The sequence below is a fragment of the Trachypithecus francoisi genome, unplaced genomic scaffold, assembly GCF_009764315.1.
Source record: "Trachypithecus francoisi isolate TF-2019V2 unplaced genomic scaffold, Tfra_2.0 Contig01474, whole genome shotgun sequence".
Taxonomy (NCBI): Eukaryota; Metazoa; Chordata; class Mammalia; order Primates; family Cercopithecidae; genus Trachypithecus; species Trachypithecus francoisi.
This window is the reverse complement of record NW_022681435.1, coordinates 20,745,564-20,769,299: the sequence shown is the minus strand read 5'-3', so window position 1 is coordinate 20,769,299 and position 23,736 is coordinate 20,745,564. Positions and strand designations below refer to the sequence as shown.

Genomic DNA, 23,736 nt, shown 5'->3' with positions numbered 1-23,736 from the left:
CCTTTCACCTATGAGCCTGTAAAATCAAAACAAGTTATTTACTTCCAAGATACAATCAGGGTAGAGACATTGGGTAAATGCTCCCACTCCAAAAGGGAGATATCAGTCAAAAGAAAGGGGCTCCAGTCCCCATGCAAGTCTAAACCCCAGCAGAGGCGTCATTAAATCTTAAAGCTCCAAAATAATCTCCTTCGACTCCATGTCCCACATCCAGGGCACACTGCTGCAAGGAGTGGGCTCCCAGGGCCCTGGGAAGCTCCACTGCTATGGCTTTTCCAAGGTTAGGATGCAAGCTGCCGGTGGATCTACCAGTGGATCTACCATTCTGGAGTCTGGAGTATGATGGCCCCCTTCTCACAACTTCATTAGGTAGTGCCCCGTGGGGACTCTATGTAGGGACTCCAACCCCATATTTTCCTTTTGAACTGTCCTACTAGAGGCTCTCTGTGAGGGCTCCACCCCTCCACCCCTAGGTTCTTTCTAGGCACTGAGGCTTTCTCATACATTCTCTGAAATCTAGGTGGAGGCTGGCAAGCCTCCCTCACTCTTGCACTCTGTGTGCCTGTAGGCTAAACACCATGTGGAAGCTGCCAAGGCTTACAGCTTGCAAGTTCTGAAGCAGTGAACTGAGCTGTATCTGGGGCCCTTTGAGCCACAGCTGGAGCTAGAGCCATGGGGATGTGGTGAGCAGCCTTCGGAGGCTGTACAGAGCAGTACTGTCCCAGGTCTGGCCCGTGGAACCATTGAGTCCTCCTAGGCCTCTGGGCCTGTGGTGAGAGGGGCTGCCTCGAAGGTCTCTGAAATGCCATCAAGACCATGTTCTTATTTTTTTGGCTTTTAACACTAGGCTACCTTTCAGTTACGCAAGTCTCTCTAGCAAGCGGTTGCTCTGCAACCTGTTCAAATTCCTCTCCTGGTAATGATTTTTCTTTCTCTGCCACATGGCCAAGCTGAAAATTTCCCAAACTTTATGCTCTGCTTTCCTTTTAATCTTTTTCCCATTTATAAAAAAAAAAAAAAAAGTGCAGCTCATTGCCAGCACTCATTTAATTTTATATAAACTCACTTTTTGAGGCTGAAGCAAATCTGACTGATTTTCAATGTGAAAATAAAATATAAAAACTGTTCATGGAGTTCTTTCTAAACAGAACATCAGAATCAACTAAATCATCAGAATCATCTATTTGAGATTCATCAAATGAATCTTCGACCCACAATTGTTCAAGAACAATGTTAACATCGCATGCAGGAATGCTACATTTTCTAGGATTTGACATTTTCAGCAGTTGAAAATTACTACATTTTGTACATGGACCAGATGTACATGTTAGTACATACCACTAACAAAAACCAGAATGCCCTAAATAGAATGATGTCTGTTGTTTCCAAAGTCAATGTACTAGAGTGATGTGAAAATAATAATAAAAGCAAGATAGCTCATGGCAAAGTTATCTCAGAGTAAATGCTGCAGCCACAAGTGCCACTGGTGAATATTCTTGGAGCAACCAAGAAAAGGGTTAAATATGAATTCCAACTTTAAGTCATTTCTTCACTTCCACATCTGAACATAAGTTGTTAGAAATAGCCAGGTCACACATCTTGAACACTTTGCTACTTTTATTTCTTCTGCCAGATACCCTAAGTCATCACTCTTAAGTTCAAATTCCACAGACCCTTAGGGCATGAACACAATGCAGCCAAGCCCTTTGCTGAGGCATAACATGGGTGAGCTTTGCTCCAGTTCCCAATCAGTTTTTCTTTTCCATCTGAGACCACATCAGCCTGGACTTTACTGCACAAATCACTATCAGCATTTTGGTCACAACCATTAACCAGTCTATAAGAAGCCGCAAACTATTTCCCTCATCTTCCTGTTTTCTTCTGAGCTCTCCAAACTCTTCCAACCTCTGGCCATTACCCAGTTCCAAAGTTGCCTACACAGTTTCAGGTATCTTTATAGCAATTCCCCACTCTCAGTACCACTTTTCTGTGTTAGACTGTTCTTGCAGTGCTATAAAGAAATACCTGAGGCTGAGCAGTTTATAAAGAGAAGAGGTGTAATTGGCTCATGGTTCTGAAGGCTGTATAAGCATGGTGCTGGCATCTGCTCAGCTTCTGGGGAGGCCTCAAGGAACTTTCACCCATGGTGTAAGGTAAAGCAGGAGCAGGATCCTCACACGGCAAGGACGTGAGCAAGAGTGGGAGGCGCCACACACTTTTAAACAATCAGATCTTGCAAGAACTCACTCACTATTGTGAGGACAGCACTAGGAGGGATCCACTCCCGTGACCCAAATACCTCCCACCAAGCCCCACATCTCAACATGAGATTTGGCAGCGACACCGATCCAAACTCTCATCACCCAGTGAAAATCCAGGGATGTAGAAAGGTTATTCCTGGCTTTTGACCTTGCAAAAAGAAGAAAGAGGAGCTGCAGAACAGGAAGCTGCACTTGGGTGCTGGGGTTAGGGATGCGTAGGGTGAGTCCTGGACTGAGAGAGTCTTTTGGAAAGGCCAGGGTGGGCAGTTGCCCAGCTGAGGGTGCTAAGCTCCCACTGGCTATGGGACCCTGAGGGGAACCCCATTTGCTGCAGAGGCTTGTGTTTATCCCAGCTGATTGTCCTTAGGTTTTTAGATTTGGAACAAAAGTTCCAAGTGCCCCTGTGCTGAGCCTCCTTTCTAAATCCTGTAACTCTTAGGGGAGGTTTACATCCTCTGCTGTGTTACCATCACAACCTGCCCTTCCCCAAAGTGAGAGGTCCCAGGGCACTTCCTGAGTCTTCTTAGTGTCTTGACATATCGTTCTTCTCTTTCTCCTCCCACAGCTTGGCACTGGCTGCACCTCCACCTCTCTCTTAGCTCTCACTAACAACTGGAGAGTTGGATGCCCTGTGGGTTTAGCTGATCGAGGCCTTGACAGTGGCCCAAGATACTTTAACGAAGGACACTTCTGTCTCCTGCCAGGAGAGGAGCAGGCACCCCTAAAGGAGGACGGAGCAGGGGTGCTGTGGGAAAACCCCACTTTTGCACTGGTTGTTTTTGTTTATTTTGGGTGTTGAACAGAAGAAAGAATAGAAAATGAAAGAAAGCGCTCTTGCCTCCACCTCCCACAAAGCCTCAGGCCAAGGGTGGGTCTTTGGTGTCCACACAAGGGCCAATCAGCCAGACCCTTGTTCAGGGGAAGAAACCTCAGTGCCGGTCAGTCATCCTGGATGCCAAGAATTCTATTGACCTCCTAGTCAAGAGTCCTTGTGGGATTGTTTTATAGAGGTTGCTCTGTCCTCGGTCTGCTCTGATGAATTTGTTATAACACAGAAAAGAATGTTTTAGTAGCGTAGTTTATCTCACCATCACAGGATTTTTAATACACAACAGAAACAGGCTTTCCTGGATTCTGCTGGGTTCCTGTGGGCACAGAGCTGAGCCAACGTGGTTCCTGCAGATTGATTAACTCACTCTGGCAGCAAGACCCATGGAGGAATCAGCGAGGGCGCATTTCCTTCAGTCAGCAGCCCGGACAAACTCCAGGGAGCACAGTTCCCCAGAAAGTCCCAAGAACTGTGAGTCCCTCCATCATCCTCTAAGTCTGGCCCAACCTGTGAGTTTGACCCCCGAGAAGAACATTGGTTGAGGCCACGTGCAGTTTAGACTCATTCCCAGAACGTGAGGCCACACACCACGTGAAATGGTTGGAACTAACAAAGTGTACTCCGTTCGCTAGGATCCGCACAGAGCTGCTCCTTGAACGCTGAGCAGAGCCGCAAGAAGTCAGAGACCGCCGAAGCCAGGGGACGGAGAAGGAACTGAGTGCCAGTCACGGGGTGGTTGTTTTCGTGGTTTGCAGGGAGAGCTGGCCTAAAGCTCAGGTGCCAGCACGTAGGAACTGGCTGGCTCAGGACACAGGCTCTGAAGCAGGGACAGTGGGACCTACTATGTGCCCTCAGGGTGGGTGGCACGAGAGAATACGGCATGTGGCACCTACCAAGTGCCTTCAGGGGGGTGGCACGAGATGATACCACATCTGGCACATCACAGCCCATGGCACTGTACAGTGTCTTCTCTCCTGGGCAGCAGATGGCTAGTCCAGCAACCAAGCCGCCCAGGTGAGCCCTCGGTGCTCCCACCTGTGTCTGGGGTCCTCATGGGTAGGCAGTGGGGAAAAGAAAGCTCGCATTGTCAGGGTGTGAGGCTGGTGTGTCGGTAACGGGAACAATGCCCCTTCAGACACTTTTACTCCCCACAGTCTGGACGGGGATCTGGGTCTCGTCAGACATCAGCCAGAGAGACAGCACAGCACCACTTTGCACCACTTCCAGAACCTTCCGTCATCTAGAAACATAACAGTGGCTTGTAGCACAATGACACAGCCAGCCAAACAACAATGACAAAAAAGAGTGAATGAAATAACCAGTGATTTCAGTTATTTCTCCAACAGGCCAGAATCTCATGACAGTTAAATCGATACACTGAAGCATACTCTACCAGGGACAGTGGCGTCATCAGGTAAGACTGAGCTGTGAGCTCCTCAGAGGCAAAAGTGTGTTTCCAATGGGGGAGCAGGACATGGCTTTCGGTTTTGAGGGGTGAAAGGTGTAAATCCTAAGGGATCCACGAGGCTGTGCCTGACACTGGAGCCAAAACCCAAGGCGAAAATCGCCTTTGGAGATCTCATAGCTGTGGCCACACCAGAGCCACTGGCTCTTCTTCCTTTAAATTTCATTTGAGTGATTTCTGTGTAAAAGTGTCAATAGGATATTTACAGAATACCTGCAGGGGAGACTGTACCATCTCAGGGGCAGCACGTGAACTTGAGATGTTCCGGCTGCAGAATAGCAGAGAGGAGGAGGAGGGTCTGAGGGAACGGGGAGTTGAGAGAGACGCGGACTGGAGACAGAGGACGGGTGGCGAGGAAGAGAGCAGAGATTTCTCACAGAGTCAGGAGAAGAGAGCCTGGCAGGGTTTTGGTGGGACCGTGGGCCAGGGTGGAGACACCAAAATGCAGACAGCACCAAAGAACACGTTTCTTTTCTAGAAACCTGTAATTATGTACACAGCCTTTAAAGTGTTATCTTACACATTCAACTCACAGCAAAATTACTTTGACTTCAAAGTGCAGGACTTTAGGCATCCTTGATGCCTGTGAACCAAGGTCCCTGGTTAAAGGCGGGTGTGGACTCCAGGGCTTGGCCACCTCTGGCAATGGCATCTCAGGCCACCTTTTGGCTTTGAACAAAAGATCGACAAACGTAAAGTCGAGAACAAGGGCCGATTCGAGGAGAGGGTGGGGCTTTCCCAGTGGTCTCCACTAGCTTCCTCAGGCTGCTGGAACAAAGCACCCCAAAGCGGAGGCCAAACACCAGATCTTTACTCTCCGGCAGTTCTAGAGGCCAGAAACCTCAGTCACGTGTTGGCAGGCCCGGGCTCCCTCTGCAGGTTCCAGGGGAGGTCCTTCCTGCCCCTCCAGCTTCCGGTGTTGGCGGCAGACCCCGGCGCTCCTTGCTATGGCGGTGTCCTTCCGGTCTCTGCCTCTGTGTGTGCACAGTCAGCCTCTTTCTGTGTCTCTCTGTGTACTGTCATCTTAGGAGGACACTGGGTTTTGGATTTAGGGCCCACTCTATTCCAGAATGACCTCTTTTTAACTAATTACATCTGTAAAGACCCTGTTTCCAAATAAGGCCACGTTCTGAGGTTCCAGGTGGACAGGCATTTTTGGAGGAGCGTTATTTAACCCAGTACACCCTGGTTATTATTTTCTTACCACTATATAATATCCTTTTTCTTTTTTCTTTCTTTTTTTTTTTTGAGACAGAACCTTGCTCTGTCACCCAGGCTGGAGTGCAGTGACGTGATCTTGGCTCACTGCAACCTCCTTCTCCCGGGTTCAAGCGATTTTCTTGCCTCAGCCTCCCAAGTAGCTGGGATTACAGGCATCTCCCACCACGCCCGGCTAATTTTTTGTATTTTTAATAGAGATGGGGTTTCACCACGTTGGCCAGGCTGGTCTCGAACTCCTGGGTTCAAGTGATCTGCCAGCCTCGTCCTCCCAAAGTGATGGGATTACAGGCATGAGCCAGCACACCCCGCCCCCAACTGCTCCTGATTCATAGGTGCCCGCTTACGTTTTGTATTTTCTCATTCGTTCATGTGGGTGTTAGTCTTTCATTTGTCTCTTGAAGAATTTAAACATACTTCATTTGTATCCGTTTTAAACATGTTCTACTCTTTGTATGTCAGTCTTGGTAAACCCATTTTCTAACACAATGCAAGAGCTGTTTTTCTCAAGGCTTACATACTTCAGAACTTTGGCTTGCAGCCTCGACTTGAATGATAGTCATTTTATTCTCCTTCTCTGTTATGAGTTCTGCCTAAAACGCAATGGTTGCCTCCACCTGGTGCTTTAAGATGCCCATTCCAGGTCCAGGTCTTAAATTGGTGGCTTACAGTTTTCAAACAGTGTTTAGTGGCACACACTTGTAATCCCAGCATTTTTGGAAGCCAAGGTAGGAGGACCACTTGAGCCCAGGAGTTCAAGACCAGCCTGGACAACACAGAAACTCTGTCTCTACATAAATTAAGTTCGATTTTAAAACTTAGCCAGGCAAGGTGGTGCACACCTGTAGTCCCAGTAACTCAGGAGGCTTGAGGCGGGAGGATCACAGAATGAGACCTTGTCTCAAAAAAAAAAAAAAAAAAAAAAATTCCTGAAGTATATATAATTGCTTTGCTTGAAGTGGATGGGGAGTTTTAAGGGTGAACTCATACTGTGTGTTGATCGGAGCTGCCTGACAATGATTTCACTTCCTGGGAGGCAATGTCCCCACAGCCTGGCCCAGTGCCAGGCTCAGTGCTGGGAAAGCAACTGCTGCAAACTTTCCCAAATGGGAGGAGAGCAAGATTCGGGCGAAGATAAAAAGGGTCCACTTCAAAGCTCACAAGCTCTGTTCAGGATACCTTAAAAGGCATAAATGTTTGTATCCTGGATAACCTCAGCCTCCAGGAATTAGCAAAGAATAACTAATAACTTAGGCCTTGACACCAGGACCTCAACAAGCAAACCTCACCCTGTCAGCAGGGACAGGGCCTCTGGGATGGCTCAGGGCAGTGCTCCTGCCCACACCTCTGGCCTGCAGTACAAGGTGCAACGTTGGGTAACAAGACTGCCCCAGGCAAACTGTGAAGCTGAAACACGCAAAGGCGTTTCGCCCTGATCACCATGCACTCTGGGATACCAGGGCGCTGGAGCTGTCCTAGAAGGCGCAGGGGACCCCTCCTCATCTGCAGTCTTTGGGGAGTTCCATCTGTGCGTGCCTTATCTTAGCACTGTTTCTCTCCCTTTCACAATGTGCCCCATTCCTTCGGGGGTCGGGAGGGGACAGCACCCTGACTTTATGTGCTGTGGTGCCGGAAGCTGAGGCACGTGTACCGTGAAAGGTACCTTTGTCCCAAACACAGTGCTTCTGAAGTAGTGGATTGTAACTGCTGGAAAGAGCAACTGCGACTTGGAACACTGGGGCATTGTGGGGCCTGCGGAGAGGTGCTCTGGGGACAGAAAGCCCCTACCTCCTCATTAGGGCTGGGACAATGGGGCTGGGGAGGACCTCAGGGCTCAGGTCCCCTGCTCCAGCCTTGCTGCTGCCTGCCCTGTGACAGTGAGACCAACCGTGCAACAGCCCGCCCAGGTTCCCTCCCATAAACCATCCGCGGGTGCGTATTTCCTCCTGGGCAGGCGCTCTGCGCTAGGACCAGTAGGATGGTGGCTGGGCCCACCCACCCCTTCTCCTTCTGTGACTCCTCCAGGAGCTGGCTCTCAGCTCCAGCCAACAAATGCTACCTACCCTCCAGATGCCATCCGCTCCTGAACCTGCCAGGGTCCCAAGCCAGCCGAGTGGCAGTCACCAGGGCAGCATCTCTTTCTGGTGAGCCACAGATGACAACCTGCTGAGAAGCTAGGACAGCTGCCCTAGACCGTGCATGCTCAGGGGAGGATCCGATCGCTGCGCCTTTCCTGGCAGCTCCTGTGGCAGCTAAATGGTGCCTCTGCACGCCTCCTGTCTCCTTCCCCAGGTGCCTCAGCAGAGCCCATGGCTGGGGCTGTGCTCACTGTGAGCCTCCAGCGGGTGATGGCTCCCGACCACAGCCCCATTCCCCCCTCCACTTTCAGAACCTACAAGTTTCCATTGTGAACCACAGAAAAGTGTGTTCCAGTACCCAACAACTCGCAGGGCTGTCCCAGAACGCTGCTAGTGGGTGTCTGGAACTAGCATTTAACTGTCTATAGCAGTCTGTGCTAAACCACCCATGATACAAGAAAATCGGCATCACTTCATTAGAAGCCAGATCCGAAATGTGATGTTTGCAATGTTCCTCAGATTCTAGTGCTGGAGTGAGTTAGGGATTCCACACATCATGTGATTTGTTGACTAATAGAAGTCGTGTCCATTTGCAGTAAGGTCACATTTACATTTTTATTGCATCTTCACATGCATGGAGCCAAGCACTTCATGGCCACGACGTCATCAATCACTCTGAAAATTCAGGGAGGCAGAGCCACTGTGGCTCCATTTCACAGACGAGTGACCTGAAGCACTAGAGGGGTCAAGAGACTGCCTGGGATCACACAGCCAGGATGAGTAGGTTACACCCCCACGTGTCTCAACACGGCTCTCCTTTCTCGACTTGCCCTCCAATCCTCACCGAGGTTCCCCAAGAGAGCTGCTGCTGTTCCCTCTTATGTCATGTACAGGGGGCCAGGCTGATGCAGGGTGCCCATTCCAGGCACTCAAGGTCAGATCAGAAATTCAGGGCAGAGGCCAGGTGCGGTGGCTCATGCCTGTAATCCCAACACTTTGGGAGGATGAGGCGGGTGGATCATCTGAGGTCAGGAGTTCGAGACCAGCCTGGCCAACATGGTGAAACCCCTGCCTCTACTAAAATATACAAAAATTAGTTGGGTGCAGTGGTGGGCACCTGTAATCCCAGCTAAAAGGGAGGCTGAGGCAGAAGAATCGCTTGAACCCAGGAGGCGGAGGTTGCAGTGAGCTGAGATTGCACCATTGCACTACAGCCTGGACAAGAGAGTGAGACTCTGTCTCAAAAAGCAAAAGAAAAAAAAAACAACAACAGATTTATACCAAACAAATGTAAAGTGTAGATCCTATTTAGATTCTGATTTGAAAGACCAATGGTAAAAATAATTTTAGGGGACAACATGATAAAGTTGACCACAGGTTGTAGGTTGTATATTTGTTGATCTAAAGGAATTATTGCTAGTTTATAGTGTGTTAATGGTATTGTTGATATACACACGTGCTCGCCTTCAAGATATGTGCTGAACAACCTACAGATGCAATAATGCAATGTCTGGAATTTACTGTAGGATTATCTGGATGCTGAGCGTGAGGGTCCTGGGAGGGGCTCTCCTGAAACAAGATGGGCCACGTGTTGGTAATTGTTGGAACTGGCCGATAGACACACAGGGACTCACTATCCTCATCTGTCTATGTTTGTGCTTGTTTGAAACTTTCCATTAAAACGAGAGAGCAGGGTTGGGGCAGGCTGAGCCTTGACAAGCAGGCAGTGCCCTGGGCCAACCTGAGTTCATGGCCACTGCGCCTGCGGTCACGCCACTGATCCCAGGAACCTCTTGCTGCTCAGGAGCAGGTGGTCGTGCTTGGGGGCCTATCTGCACCAACAACTCTAACAAGGCGTTTGGGCGGAGGAATCCTGCAGGTGGGGAAACTCCCTGGCTGCGGATGAGCAGCTGGCCAAGGAAGGATCGAATGCCTCATGTGCAGGATAGCTCCCTCCGGCATCTGCTGGCACTGGGAATGAGAGATAAGGAAGCCTCTGGGAGCTGGAAAAGAGCCCACCTGGCAGTCCTGCATCCTCAGACCCTTCGTGAGACAGTGTGCAGGAGAAGTGGGTGGCGGAAAATTAGCACACACCTACTTAGAAATCCAGGCTCTGGGAAAAGCCTGCATCCTTCCGTCATGAGTTGGGAGTCTATTAACGTAAAGAACTAAAAGCTGGTGGGAACAAACAGGTGTAGATCTCCTTAGTCAAATCCCTGCTGGATAGGGAAGGCTTTTTGTTTGTTTTTGAAGGGGGAGAAACCTTGTTGTAGGAAGACAGTGTTTGCAGCGAATGTCCAGGTATTTTCTGGCCATAATCTCTCCCTGTTTAGCTTTAACAGGTTGCTTGAGAGAGAATGCCAGTTCCCATCTTGTGCAAATCAACAGCAGAATTGATTAATTAGAAATCAACTGAACGCTAGATTAAATAAGAGCTGGGCTTAGGTTCGGAACGTTGGAGCAAGAGATACACCCTGGAAAAGCCAAGAAAAATCTAGGGAGACTCTTTATACTTGAAGTTGAAAATGTTCTCAAAGGCGATAGGTGGAAGGCCTCTGTCAGAATTCCCTGACTGGGGTGAGGGGGAGGGTCATTGTTAAAATGGTAGATCTTTTGGCCAAGAAGTGAGGGAAAAAATGTTCAGTATCATTAGGCATTGGAAATGCAGATCAAACCACAACCAGACACCACTTCCCACCCAGGAGGATGCCGGCAATCACAAAGTCAGATGACAAGTGTTTTGAGGATGTGGAGAAATTGGAGCCCTCGTACACTGCTAGTGAGGATACACAAGGGTGCAGCCAGGGTGGAAAGCAGTCTGGCAGTTCCTCAGACACTGATCCATGGAGCTACTGTATTGACCAGCAATTCCACTCCCAGGTACATGCCCCAGAGAAATGAAAATACATATCCACACAAAAACTGGGACACAAATGTTTATAGCAGCATTATTCATAACAGCCAAATGGTGGGAACAACCCAAATCTCCACTCACAAACAAATGGATAAATACAAAATGTGGCATCGTCACACAGTGGAATCTTATTTGGCCACAAAAAGGAATGCAGTCCTGATATATGCTATGACACGAATGGACCTTGAAAACATTACATTAAGTGAAAGAAGCCAGTTACAAAAGGCCACATACTGTATGATACCATGCATATGAAAGTCCAGAATAGGAAAATCTATAGAGACAGAAAACAGGTTCGTAGTTGTTTAGGGATAAGGGGAGGGAGGGGGAATGGGAGGGTCAGGTGAGGAGAGTGTTGTGAAATGGACTGTGGTGATGGTTGCGCATGTCAGTGAATATACTAAACGCCATTGGATGATGCTCTTTAAAGTGCTGATTCCTGGGCCTCTGCCCTAAAACTGCTCACACTAAAGTCTGAGAGAGAAAAAAAACAAAAAAACAAAAAAAAAACCCCTGAGTTTGGGATTTAGTGAAAAAGGCAGTAAATAGTACGTGGATGGGTAACTTTCCACCTTCGTCTAAATTGTACTTTGCCTTTTGTAATCAACAGCTAGAAGTTCTACTCTATGGTTTTAACAAGAATGCTGCTTTTTGTAGAAAGAAACAAGGAGTGTGGACAAAGTGTAGTGATGTATGACCTCGTTCATTCCCCCCAGAGAAGCTTCCTGGTCCCAGAGCCCACATCCCTGGTACCACTGTTTGCCCAGAGTGACTGGGCCCGGGCACTAGAGCACACAGGAGCACATCACACATGCTGATTGCACGTGCCCCATCCGAAGGGCGAGTGCTCACAGCACAGAGCCCCCTCTGCATCTTGTGGTCCAGCTCCCCAAACCTCATCCAGTCCCCCGGGCCACAACCAGGGATCCACCCTGGCTGTTGGTGGGCATTTGATCTGTGCCACAGTAAAAGAAAGCGTTTGCCCAATCTTAGGCTCAAGATCCCAAGAATAGAACTCATGACCTTCTTTTCTCTCTCAGTATTAGAAAAAGGTGATGGTAATAAGTCAGCAATAGCAACAAAAACAAGCAATGGGAAAGGACTCCCTATTCAATAAATAATGCTCGGTTAACTGGCTAGCCATATGCAGAAGATTGAAACTGGACCCCCTCCTTACATCATATACAAAAATCAACAAGATGGATTAAGAACTTAAACATAAAGCCCCACACCTAAAAGCCCTGGAAGATAACGTAGGCAATAGCATCCTGGACATAGGAACAGGCAAAGATTTCATGACAAAGACACCAAAAGCAATTGCAACAAAAGCAAAAATTGACAAATATAATCTAATTAAACTTAAGAGTTTCTGCACAGTAAAATAAACTATCAACAGAGTAAATGGACAACCCACAGAATGGGAGAAAATATTTGCAAACTATGCATCTGACAATGGTCTAATATCCAGCATCAAGGAACTTCAACAAATTTACAAGAAAAAACAAACAAGCCCGTTAAAAAGTGGGCAAAGGACATGAAGAGACACTTTTCAAAAGAAGACATACGTGTGGCCAACAAGCATATGAAAAAAAGCTCAATATCACTGATCATTAGAGAAATGCAAACCAAAACCACAATGAGATACCATCTCACATCAGTCAAATAAGTGTATTAAAAAGTCAAAAAATAACAGATGCTGGCAAGGTTGCAGAGAAAAGGGAACACTTACACATTGTTGGTGGGAGTATAAAATGGTTCAATTATTGTGGAAAGCAGTGTGGCAATTCCCAAGCAGCTAAAAACAAAACAACCGTTTGACCCAGTAATCCCATGACTAGGTTATACACTCAGAGGAATATAAATCATTCTACTATAAAGACACATGCATGAGAATGTAAACTGCAGCACTATTCACAATAGCAAAGACGTGGAATCAACCTAAATGTCCATCAATGACAGACTGCGTAAAGAAAATGTGGTACAGCTACACCATGGGGAATACTATGCAGCCATAAAAAAGAATGAGATCATGTCCTTTGCAGGAACATGGATGGAGCTGGAGGCCATCATCCTTAGCACACTAACGCAGGAACAGAAAACCAGATACCGCACGTTCTCATTTGTAAGTGGGAGCTAAATGATGAGAACACATGGACGCACAGAGGGGAACAACACACGGGGGCCTATTGGAGAGTGGAGGAAGGGAGGAGCGAGAGGATCAGCAAAATAACTCATGAGTACTAGGCTTAATACCTGGGTGATGAAATAATCTGTACAACAAATTTCCCTGACACAAATTTACCTTTGTAACAAACCTGCACGTGTGCCCCTACACCTGAAACAAAAGTCAAAAAAAGTAAAAGAATCGCAAAGGGGAAAATACATATTACAATCTCTTCCTCTCTTTCATATCAAAGGGTATTATATTGAGTCCAAAAGAAATTATTTCCTTTCTTTTTTGAGACAGGGTCTTACTCTGCCTCCCAGGCTGGAATGCAGTGGTGTGATCATGGCTCACTGCAGCCTCGACCTCCCAGGTTCAAGCCATCCTCCCACCTTGGTCTCCTGAGTAGCTGAGACCACAGGCATGCTCCACCCTGCCTGGCTACTTTTAAAGTCAGGGTCTCACTATGCTGCCCGGGCCAGTCTTGAACTCCTGGGCTCAGGCGACCCTCCTGCTTTGGCCTCCTGAAGTGTTGGGATTGCAGGCATAAGCCACCACGCCCAGCCAGGGAAATTATTTTCTTTCATATTGCTTTTAACGTTCATGTTTTGAATAGATACTATCATGACACAGTTTAAAACTTTTTAAAAGACAGACAGTATTCAGTGAAATGTCCTCTTCTAACCCTCACCCCAGTGCCCTGGCCAGTCATGGGTTCTTAAAAAAAAAAAAAGTCAGCAATAGAAGGCATGGCCAGGCCATGGGGTGAGGTTCTCTCTCTCAGAGCAGCGATTTTGCAGCATGGTCTGGGAGTCTCGTGGTCTTGCAGGTGGGCAAAGACCGCTTCTAGAATCCGGTTGTGGTCAGGTCGCCGCCTGCCTTATCACTGTGTCTCTAGCCTCGCATTTGCATGTATTTGTTTCAGTATGTCTTTTGAGGGTCTTTTGAGAGTCTTCTACATATCAACCTTCCACAAAATTCTGAACATTTCTGTGTGTGTGTAAGTGCGTGTTTGCAATGGAAATAAAAAGGGTCCATGAATTTTATCTTTCCAAGTAGTCTGGGACACAATCCCACAAAACCTCACAGCCAAAGACACCTGCCTGCTTGTTTTCCTAGAGAGAAGCCTTCCTGCCACACCCACACTCAGGTCTGCACCTGAGCCATGGAAACCTGCCCGAGAAAGGCCTGGGGTGATTTAGCCCGGTGATTTAGTTCTCGTAAACTAGCCCTTAAGCCGGGAAACTGGGACCAGGGCAAACAGCACACAGTTACCATTATTTAGGCAAATTCTTCCAGGAGAAAACTCATTTTTCTAAGAGAAAAAGTACAGAAAAAAGTTGATTTAAGAAGACTGAGTTCATGAACAATTTGAATATGAACTACTTGACAATAATGCCATTTAATTATTGTTAAGAACACACAGCCACCCAAAAGCATTACTGATAAAATGTAATTCCAAATACCACGTTCCTCGGCCAAGACAGCACCTGAGAACACCATGAGAAGCAGCATCTGGGGCCACGCTGGGTGCCCGACCTACCGACCTGGGCTTAACACACGTGCTTCTGGGACAAATGGAAGTCTGGCGCCCAGTGCACAGACTCTGAGGGTGGAGGTCCTACTCACCATTCTCCCGAGTTTGGGATCCATGAGGCTGGAGTTCTGAAGCCTCTAGCAACTTTCCCAACCTCCAAAAGATGTGGCAGAGTTAGTCCCATCAAAGCCCCGAGAGGGTGACATTAAATATCTCTCTGTGCCCTGACCCACGTTGTCCCCCGGAAGGAAGACGAGGCTGGTATAGTGGAGCTATTCACATCTGGAGAACAAAGCGGCTTCGGAGGTATTCATTCAGCTCAACTGCAGAGGAAGAGACAATGCATCTCACATGCACAGACACAGGATGAGGCAGTGGCCCCAAAGTCATGTGATGTCACTGGAAGCCAGCAGCTGGGCTCGGCCTGCGACTCCCTGGGTTCTTCTTTGGGGGTATATGTGTACCATCTCTGCAACGGAGCGGGCCCTGGCCAGCAGGCAGAGCCGAGCCAGCGGCACAGCCCCCTCAGGTGACAGCCCCCTCACGTGACGGGCCCCCACACGCTGTGGCTGTGGGCCCTTGTGATGGAATGTGACAGCTGAGGATTAGCTTCCTAGGGCTGTGCAGGGGCCGAGGGGAGAGTGTCCCCCGCTCTCTGAAGGTTCGCTGAAAAATCTTGCACAAGGCAGTTGAATTGGGGAAAAGGCATACAGATTGATTTGATCCTGGTTTTACGTGACATGGGAACCTTCAGAATGAAGGACCAGTACCCAGTGGGGCTGGGAAGCTGAGACACCTTCCTGAGGTTCCACAAGGAGTGGCGGCTTGGATGCTGGCGGAACAGGTGACGGGAGGAGAAAAGAGGACTTCAGCTGAGGACAATCAAGGCTCACTAGGGACGATTCCGTGGGCTTGACGAGTACACCACAGTCTTCGGCCAAGTCTGCTGCGCCCCAGAGCAGACAGTGGTCTTGACAAGTCTGTCTGGCGCGTTCGGTGTCAGCCTTCCTTCCTGAGACACGAGTTCAGTTAACGAAAACTCAGGGAAGGGACCACTTTTCTTCTTTGGTGGGTCAGACTTGAAGGAGATAAGGACACTTCAGGATCTCCGGGAGAGACGGTGGGGGTGGGGGAGTGAGAGGCCTTGAAACTCCTTTTCAGTTCAATTGGCACAAAGCACCATATTTTGGGGTATTGGCTTCTGAGCCCCAATATCTGCTCTAAAAAGCACCCTACACTGGTGGCTTAAGCAACAGAAATTGGTCTCAGTTTTGGAGACTGGAAGTCTGAGATGAAGGTGTGGGCAGGGCAGGTTCCTCCTGAGGCTGAGTGGGAAGGGCGTGTTCCAGGCCTCAATCTGCGTGGCTGCTGGCCGTCCTTGGCATCCCTTGTCTCGTAGAAGCATCACCCGATCTCTGCCCTTGTCTGCATGTGACTTTCTCTGTGTGTGTGTCCAGATTTTCCCTTCCCATAAGGACACAGTTATCAGGGGTCCACCCTATGTCCATGTGACCTTACCTAAAGGTAAGTAATTCGATCTGCAATGACCCTATCGCCATAGAAGGTCACATTCTGAGGTCCTGGGGGTTACGACATCAACATATGAATTTTGGTGGGAAGGTCAGGGGACAGCAGAGAAAAGGAGGCACCAGGGCACAGGCCAGAGCCCTGGGTTGAGGGGTCCCGGGACTTTTCTGGGGGACTGGGATTCTTTTGCATCATTTCTCTCTTAATAACTCTTGCAGAGATTGGCACACTGGAGAGTTACTCTGTAACTTTTTGCTGAATGAAAGGACAAATAATCAAATAATTTTTGCCAACAAAGAAGCCTCTGGAAAGGCAGAGCTGGAACTCATTACCTCAGCGAGTTGAGGCTAGCTGTGGCTCTCAGGGCTGGGCCCCTCTCCCTTGCAGAGGGGCAGCATCTCCACCAGCTGCACCTCCTCCCCATCCTCGCACCTTTTCCCCAACACTTGCCGGGCCGGGCTCCTTGAGCTCCAGGCCCAGCACAGCGGCTCCCGGGAAGTGGGCCTGGCCCTTCTCCTGAAGGCCAAGTTGCTGGGATCATACTCAGAATTCCAAGGGCTGGAAAGGAAGGAGAGGATGAGGCTGGGCCCAGGTGTGGGCTGTGACCCTACGAGGGTGGGGGCCCTGCTGCCTGCAGCCATCAGTGGAAAACCTTGCCCCTACCCGGTCAAAGTCACGTCTGGCAAGAGCATAGCCCGGGGCAAGTCCAGCGCTTCAAAAGTCCACGTAATTCAGATCAGAGAATTCCACTTTCTCAGCCTCTGTCAAATGCACTTTACTCTTTCCTTGCAGAAAATATGTGAGATATGAGTGTTCCTCACAATAAGTTTTTTTTCTAGAAAACAGGAAAGAGGAAAACAGAGCTGGCTCAAATATTTTGTTAGGATTCTAGCACTTTGGGAGGCTAAGGCAGGAGGATTCCTTGCCAGGAGCTGGAGACAAACCCAGGCAACAGAGTGAGTCCCCATCTTTATAAAAATTAAAAATACATAAATAAAAATGTTAAAAACGTTTGTTAGCTGATGACAATAGAAGACATTTGATTCTATTACTCATATAGTTGGAAGGAGGGAAGGAAAGACTCCAGTGGATATTAGCAAGAACAGAAGCCAAACACAAGTCCAGGCGAAAGCGCTCCTACAAGAATCCCAATTATTTTACCTTCTCAGTCTTTCATCTTCAAACATCTTCATCTCGGTGCCAGTTAAATCTGGGAGACAGTGGAGAGAAGAGAGGGGAGAAAGGGAGAGAGGAGAGAGAGATGGTGGTGGAGAGAGAGGGGAAAAGACAGAGAGGGAGACAGAGAGACCAAGAAGCTGCTCTGGGTGCCCTGCTCCTAACACACGTGAACCTAAGCTAGGCTGTGCTTTTCAGCTTCCCAGGTTTCCATTGGAGAGTATGAGGGGCAATGCCTGGCGCTAGTATTTCCTCTAACTTTGCTGGGTCAGAGGCTACCACCTGTGTGTGTCGGCAGACTATGATGTATACCACGTCGGCAGACAGAAATACATCCTAGGTCTGTGCCATGGTAATTAAGCTCTGTGCCAATGACATGTCCCATTTACAGACCTCGCTTGGTCGAACTCCTATCATGATTCTTCAGCCAGATCCCCCAGCACCTTCCATACCCTTCATAAGGCAGCATCACTCCCGAGGTGGCACTGCACTCACTAGGTTGTGACTAGGTTATGCACTCGGATTGTATGTGTAGGTAATCCTATGCTAATTCCCAGAATGAGGCAGCCTCGCACTGCAGCCCTGGAGGGACAAAGCAGAGCGCCCCCTCGTGGACAGCTTCCTGCAGCCGGCCCGTGCTCGTGGAGGCATGGTGGCCAGCAGCGTCCGGAAGCCAGCAGTTCCCTTGACGCCCTCCTGGGGAAGTCTCATCATGCAGTGCCTTCAGCAAGCCACCTCCCTGTGCACAACTTCCCTGGCACCCCTGGGAGGCATATTCAGCAAGTTCTCCACATGGACTTCTCTGCCCGGTACTGGGCCGGGGCCATGCTGTCTCCAACAAGGTCTGGACTTAGCCCTGAGGAGTAGCTCTTCCTCAGGCTCTCTGTCCCAGGAGCTGGCTGCTACCTACGTTTGCCCTTCCAACTCTTGGATTCTACAGGTGTTTGACTATCAGTCTTATCTCTAACCTTCAGGATCTAGAAGCGAGATCATTTTTGTATTGATTGGGTCCAGGCAGAAATGCTGAGATACCATGTCACACCCACTAGAATGGCATGATCAGAAAGATTACAGGTGTTGTTGAGGGTGTGGAGAAATCAGAATCCTGGTACACTGCTGGCGGGAATGTCAAATGGTGCAGCTGCTTTGGACAACAGTCTAGCAGCTCCCCAAGCAGCTACAATTGGAATTCCTGTATTGGCCAGCACTTCCCCTCCTAGGCATATACCCAAGAGAAACGAGGAGATGTGTCCACACAAAAACTGGGACATGAATGTTCACAGCAGCATTATTCATAATAGCCAGAGTGGAGACAATCCAAATGTCCACCAGCTTATGGATGGATAAGCAAAATGTGGTCTATACTTAAAATCAACACTACTCAGCTATAAGAAGGAATGAAGTACTAATGCATGGGACACCATGGATGAACCTTGAAAACATTCTTCTGAGTGAAGGAAGTCAGACACAAAGATCACATATTAGGCCAGGCATGGCGGCTTCATGCCTTTGGGAGGCAGAGGTGGGAGAATTGCTTGAGGCCAGGAGTTTGAGACCAGCCTGGGTCATATAGCAAGACCTCGCCTCTACAAAAAATTTAAAAATTAGCTGGGCACAGTCACGCACCCTGTAGTCCTAGCTCCTTGAGAGGCTGAGGCTGGAGGATCACTTGAACCCAGGAGGTTGAGGCTGCAGTGAGCCAAGGTGGTGCCACTGCACTCCAGCCGGGTGACAGAGCAAGACATTGTTTCTTAAAAACAAACAAACAAAAACTAAAGGCCATATATTGCATAATTCCACGTATATGAAAGTCCAGGCCAGGTGCAGTGGCTTATGCCTGTAATCCCAGCACTTTGGGAGGCAGAGGTGGGCAGATCACCCGAGGTTGGGAGTTTGAGACCCGTGTGACCAACATGGTGAAACTTGTCTCTACTAAAAAATACAAAAATTAGCCAGGCATGGTGGCGCATGCCTATTATCCCAGCTACTCAGGAGGCCGAGGCAGGATAATCATTTGAACCCAGGAGGCAGAGGTTGCAGTGAGCCAAGATCACGCTGTTGCATGCCAGCCTGGGTGACAGAACCAGATTCTGTCTCAAAAAAAAGAAAAGAAAAGAAAAAAGGAAGTCCATAGAGACAGAAAGTAGATTAGTGGATGCTTGGGCCTGAGGGAGACAGGGCGATTGTGTTGGGGAGGTGATAGGTTACAGGTACTGCGTTTCTTTTGGAGGCAATGACAATGTTTTGAAATCAACTGGAGATGGTTGTGCAACTCTGTGACTATATGAGAAGCCACTGAATTGTTCACACTAAACAGGTAGATTGTTTGGTCTATGAATTGCACCTTTACCGAAGCTGTCAGCAAGAAATCGCCATGGGGGAAACCAGAAGGAGAAATATTGAGACCTCAGTGGGAAAGGCGGGAGGCCAAGTGCACACCAGGAACAACTGGCCTCCTGCCATGGAGGGGAGGCCATGAGTGTCCCCCAGCAAGGGGAGGGGAAGAGGGGAGGCCTGGGTCCCAAGGCTGCCTCCCAGCAGCTGGGTGATGGCAGGCCACCACACGGCTCTCAGGCCTTTCCCCTCTATAGCACAGGGACGAAGCCTCCTATTTCACTGGGATGCAATGAAACTTTAGACAAACATCTTTAAAGCCCTTTGTAACATGGATTATATAAATAGTAATGAATGAATCCTTTGGGAGGAACTCTAACTCCCCCTAAAGGTACTGTCAATCATTTTTTAAAGGAAATGATCCCTAAAATTGGCAGCTCCTTACTTGGGTGACATAGCAGCAATTTTCCTCTCCAGTATCAGGCAGCAGATATTTACTTTCTCACATTTTTCCATTTAATACAATTTCTTACAACTGTTAGGCCAGTAGATAGTATGGACATAGATCTATGGTTGCTCTTCTAGAAATATTCAAAGAATTCATTTGTGAATCTGCAGACCACCGTTGGATTCATGGACACTTTTCAAAGCATTTTGTCTTTTCAGTAAATAAAATAGTTTAGTAATGTCATGTTTAAAGGGCCAAGTGGCTGCCGTTTTCAATGCCTCTTGATGTATGAAACACCTTTCTCTAAAGGACCTAAGATATATCTGCTTTTTGAATAAAACTTAGAAGTGACACTTAGAGAAAGTCTTTTGTTTTTAATAAATTTCAATATTCCTATCATGTACCATACTGCAGTAGTCTGAAAAAAACTTTAGACTTGCTTTAAAAAAAACTGGTCCCAGATTACACAGGCTGTTTCCCACTTGACAAGATCCAGCTTCGTGCATGAGTGGGAACAGTTCTTCATTTTTTGCAAAGGGGTCACAGGGTCATTTCTGTCTTCATACCTCTCTGCAAAAGTGGTTTGTGCTCTTCTGACACAGGAGGACGCGGAGGCTCAAGTTCACAGAACCAGCAGTTAGACCCATTAGGTCCAGGGTTTTACAAAACTGTTGTTTACATCAAAACAGCGAGTGGCATGCCAGCTCAGCTTCTCACATGCGGCAGTCTGGATGTGTGAAAACGTCCATGCCACCCCACTTAGGCATGGATCTGATCATGGGCCAGGCTTGGGCCGGGCGCTAGGAACTTGGAGCTGTCGAGGTGGCTCTTGTGCTCCTGGAGATTCCACGAGGGACTGAGCTTGCAGAGATGGAGGTGAGCACTGGCACTTTCCCCAGGAGTCATAGGCCTTCTGGTAGAACACCACTGGGATTTCCCCCAGATCACCCTCCCCTAGCACTTCCAGAGGTGACGACCTTGCACTTACTTCAAGGGAACCTGACTGCCCTGAGCCATGCAGGGTGCTGCAGGTTTTAGCACGGTGATTGCCTGACTGCCCATAGGCTGCCTTTTGCTGCTGTAATACGATGCCCAAGACCAGGTAATTTACAATGAGCAGAGATGTATTGGCTAATGGTTTGGGAGGCTGGGAGGTTTGAGGTGGAGGGGCCAGGACCTGGCGAGGGCCTTCTGGCTGTGTCATCCCACAACACAAGGGCTCAGAGAAGGGTAGAGAGAGCAAGAGAAGGCCAAACAAGCCTTGTTGTAAAGAGCCCACCCTACAATAACAGCATTCACCCAGTCAGGAAGACAGGGCCCTCATGGCCTGACCAGTTCAAGGCCCTGCCTCTTAATACTGTTACAATGGCTATTAAGTTTCAACACGAGTTTGGGAGGAACCAGACATTCAAACCATAGCCCCTCTCAGCTTGGGTTCCTGACCAACGCAGGCCCACATGCAGCTCACATGCATGAGACACCAGCAGCTACTCTTAGGATTTCTGGGGGAAGACCATGCAGTTCTTCTTGCAGGATTAGAATCTGAAAGAAGGCATTTCTCACAGTTCTGATGGAGGAGTTGAGAGTTGGAGACACAAGCCCAGATAGCACTGAGTGCTGGGTCCAGCTGTACCTGAAGCTGCTACGCTTGTCTTCTTTTTTTGTTTTTACTTTGAAATGACAGGAGACTTAGATAGAAGATGCAACAGTCATAAAGGGTCCCCAGACACACTTTGCCCAGCTGACCTCTTACGCAGCCACAGCACAGGGATCAAAACTAAGCGATTAACATCCGCGTAAAACCAACTACAGATTTTCCTCACGTTTCATCCATTTGTGTTTGTCTGATGTTTTTTCACAATGAATGTCATGTTCCCAGAACTTCCTGGGGCACATCCTCCTCAGGGCGTGGTGTCAGGAGTGCCTGGTGTGGATGTGTCATTACTGCTCAAGTTCATTTTGATCTGAGGGTGGCACCTGCCAGGTCTCTCCACTGTGAAGTTCCTGTTTTTCCCTTGGAAGGTGCTTTCAAGCTATGCAAATATCCCGTTCCTTAAACCGCCTACCAATCTGCGAGTGTGTCAGGGATCTCACCTGCAGCAGCAGCTGCTCCAGCTTGGATCTCCCACTTCTCTCCCACATGAGCAGAGATTCTTCATCAAGGGGCACTGCTCCTTCTCACCCACTTTGTCGCTTTATTTATTTATATTACTATAAACTCACAGATTGTTATTTATTCCATGGTAAAAATCCAACACTACTGCTATTTTCTCACTCCAGTTGCTCCGTGGGGCCCCTGCGAGCTCTTCCAGGCTGGCTCCTGTGTTCTTGGACGCATCCCCATGCCCTCAGGAGCACATCCTTACGTTCTGATGTGAGAGGGTCCAAACTCATCTTGCATTTCCCCTGCCCAGCCCTGGAACCAACCACTTCAAGCAGCCTTTTCCTTTCATTGAGTTTACTCTGTTCTTTTATGTGAACTGGGCCAATCAATTCTTTGTTTAAGCCAGCTGGACTTCCTGTGGCCCCACAGCCGTAAGGAGCAGGGACAGGGACACTTCTTGGAACATGCAGGGGCCATGAGTGAGCCTCCACTTGTGTGGATGACGGAGGGAGTGCTCGCCTGGGAAGACCTGGGTTCTGTTTTCTGGGTCCTGCCTGCTGTCCCCTGCCCTGAGCTGACACCATCAACCAGACCCCACTCAATAAGCATGTTGTGCACGCCGCGAGCAACTCAGATGGAGCGATTCTTTTAGAGGTGTCATGTTTACTTTTTATTTAGTACAAACTGAGACAAAATCATCCTTCCAGTTAGGTGAGGTTTTGAGGGTTCATACTAAAGAGAAGACAGGAAAACGCCAGTAATGGTGAAGGTCTTGAGAAAAGGACGGGACCCACAGATGGCAAGAGATCAGAGGAGGCCCTGACTTCTCTCCTCATTTCCTTTCCAAATATCCCAAATGTGCAATGCATCACCTGAGACAGAAGGCAGAAAGCATCAAGCTCTCTGTTTATCCCAATTCAATGACAACCAGAACTTTTTTTTTTTTTGAGATGGGGTCTCGTTCTGTCGCCCAGGCTGGAGTGCAGTGGGGCAGTCACGGCTCATTGCAGCCTCCAACTCTCAGTCTCAAGCAACCCTCCTACATCAGTGTCCTGAGTAGCTGAGACTACAGGTGTCCTACATCAGTGTCCTGAGTAGCTGGGACTACAGGCATGCACCACCACACCTGGCTCATTTTTTTAAAAACTTCTTGTAGACGGGGTCTTGCTACATTGCCCAGACTTAAGTGCAGTGGTGCAATTATAGCTCACTGCAAGCTCAAACTCTTAGTCTCGAGTGATCCTCTTGCCTCAGCCTTCTGAGTGGCTGGGACTACAGGCATACACCATCATGTTTGGTTCATTTCTTAAACTTTTTGTAGAGACAGAGTCTTGTTTTGTTGCCTAGGCTGGTCTCAGACTCCTGGCCTCAAGTGATCCTCCTGCCTTGGCCTCCCAAAGTGCTGGGATTAGAGGTGTGAATTGTGGTGCCCAGTCAACAACCAGAACTTTCTGCAGACCTTGTGCTTTTGGACCTTGGGTATTTTCTGCAGGTCAAGCCATCCTGACCACTCCGAGAACTTACCCAGGGTGACTCAGCTGTCACTCTAGGTCACTCATAAGCCCATCGGGTAGCTCTACCCATGGACAGCTGGATACACTTGTGTCTGTTCTCTGAAGTCGTAGATGACCTGACAAGAGGGAGAGGAAAGAGGGAACCTCCACTTCCCTGGGCGAGTCGG

The 23,736-nt window shown here is 48.5% G+C and overlaps 1 protein-coding gene across 2 annotated transcripts in view; it reads right to left on the bottom strand.

Moving 5' to 3' along the window:
- Window positions 1-14,805, bottom strand: part of CNDP1 (carnosine dipeptidase 1) — a 49,082-nt gene extending 34,277 nt beyond the window's left edge. The window contains exon 1 of one of the 2 annotated variants that reach the window (XM_033175927.1): window positions 14,559-14,805. In XM_033175927.1, the coding sequence (XP_033031818.1) occupies window positions 14,559-14,582 (24 nt within the window). In that variant the 5' untranslated portion in view covers window positions 14,583-14,805. Of the gene's footprint in view, window positions 1-7,836; window positions 8,021-14,558 lie in introns of those variants that run through there. The other variant, XM_033175936.1, reaches the window with a different exon arrangement.
- Window positions 14,806-23,736: the final 8,931 nt, after the last annotated feature.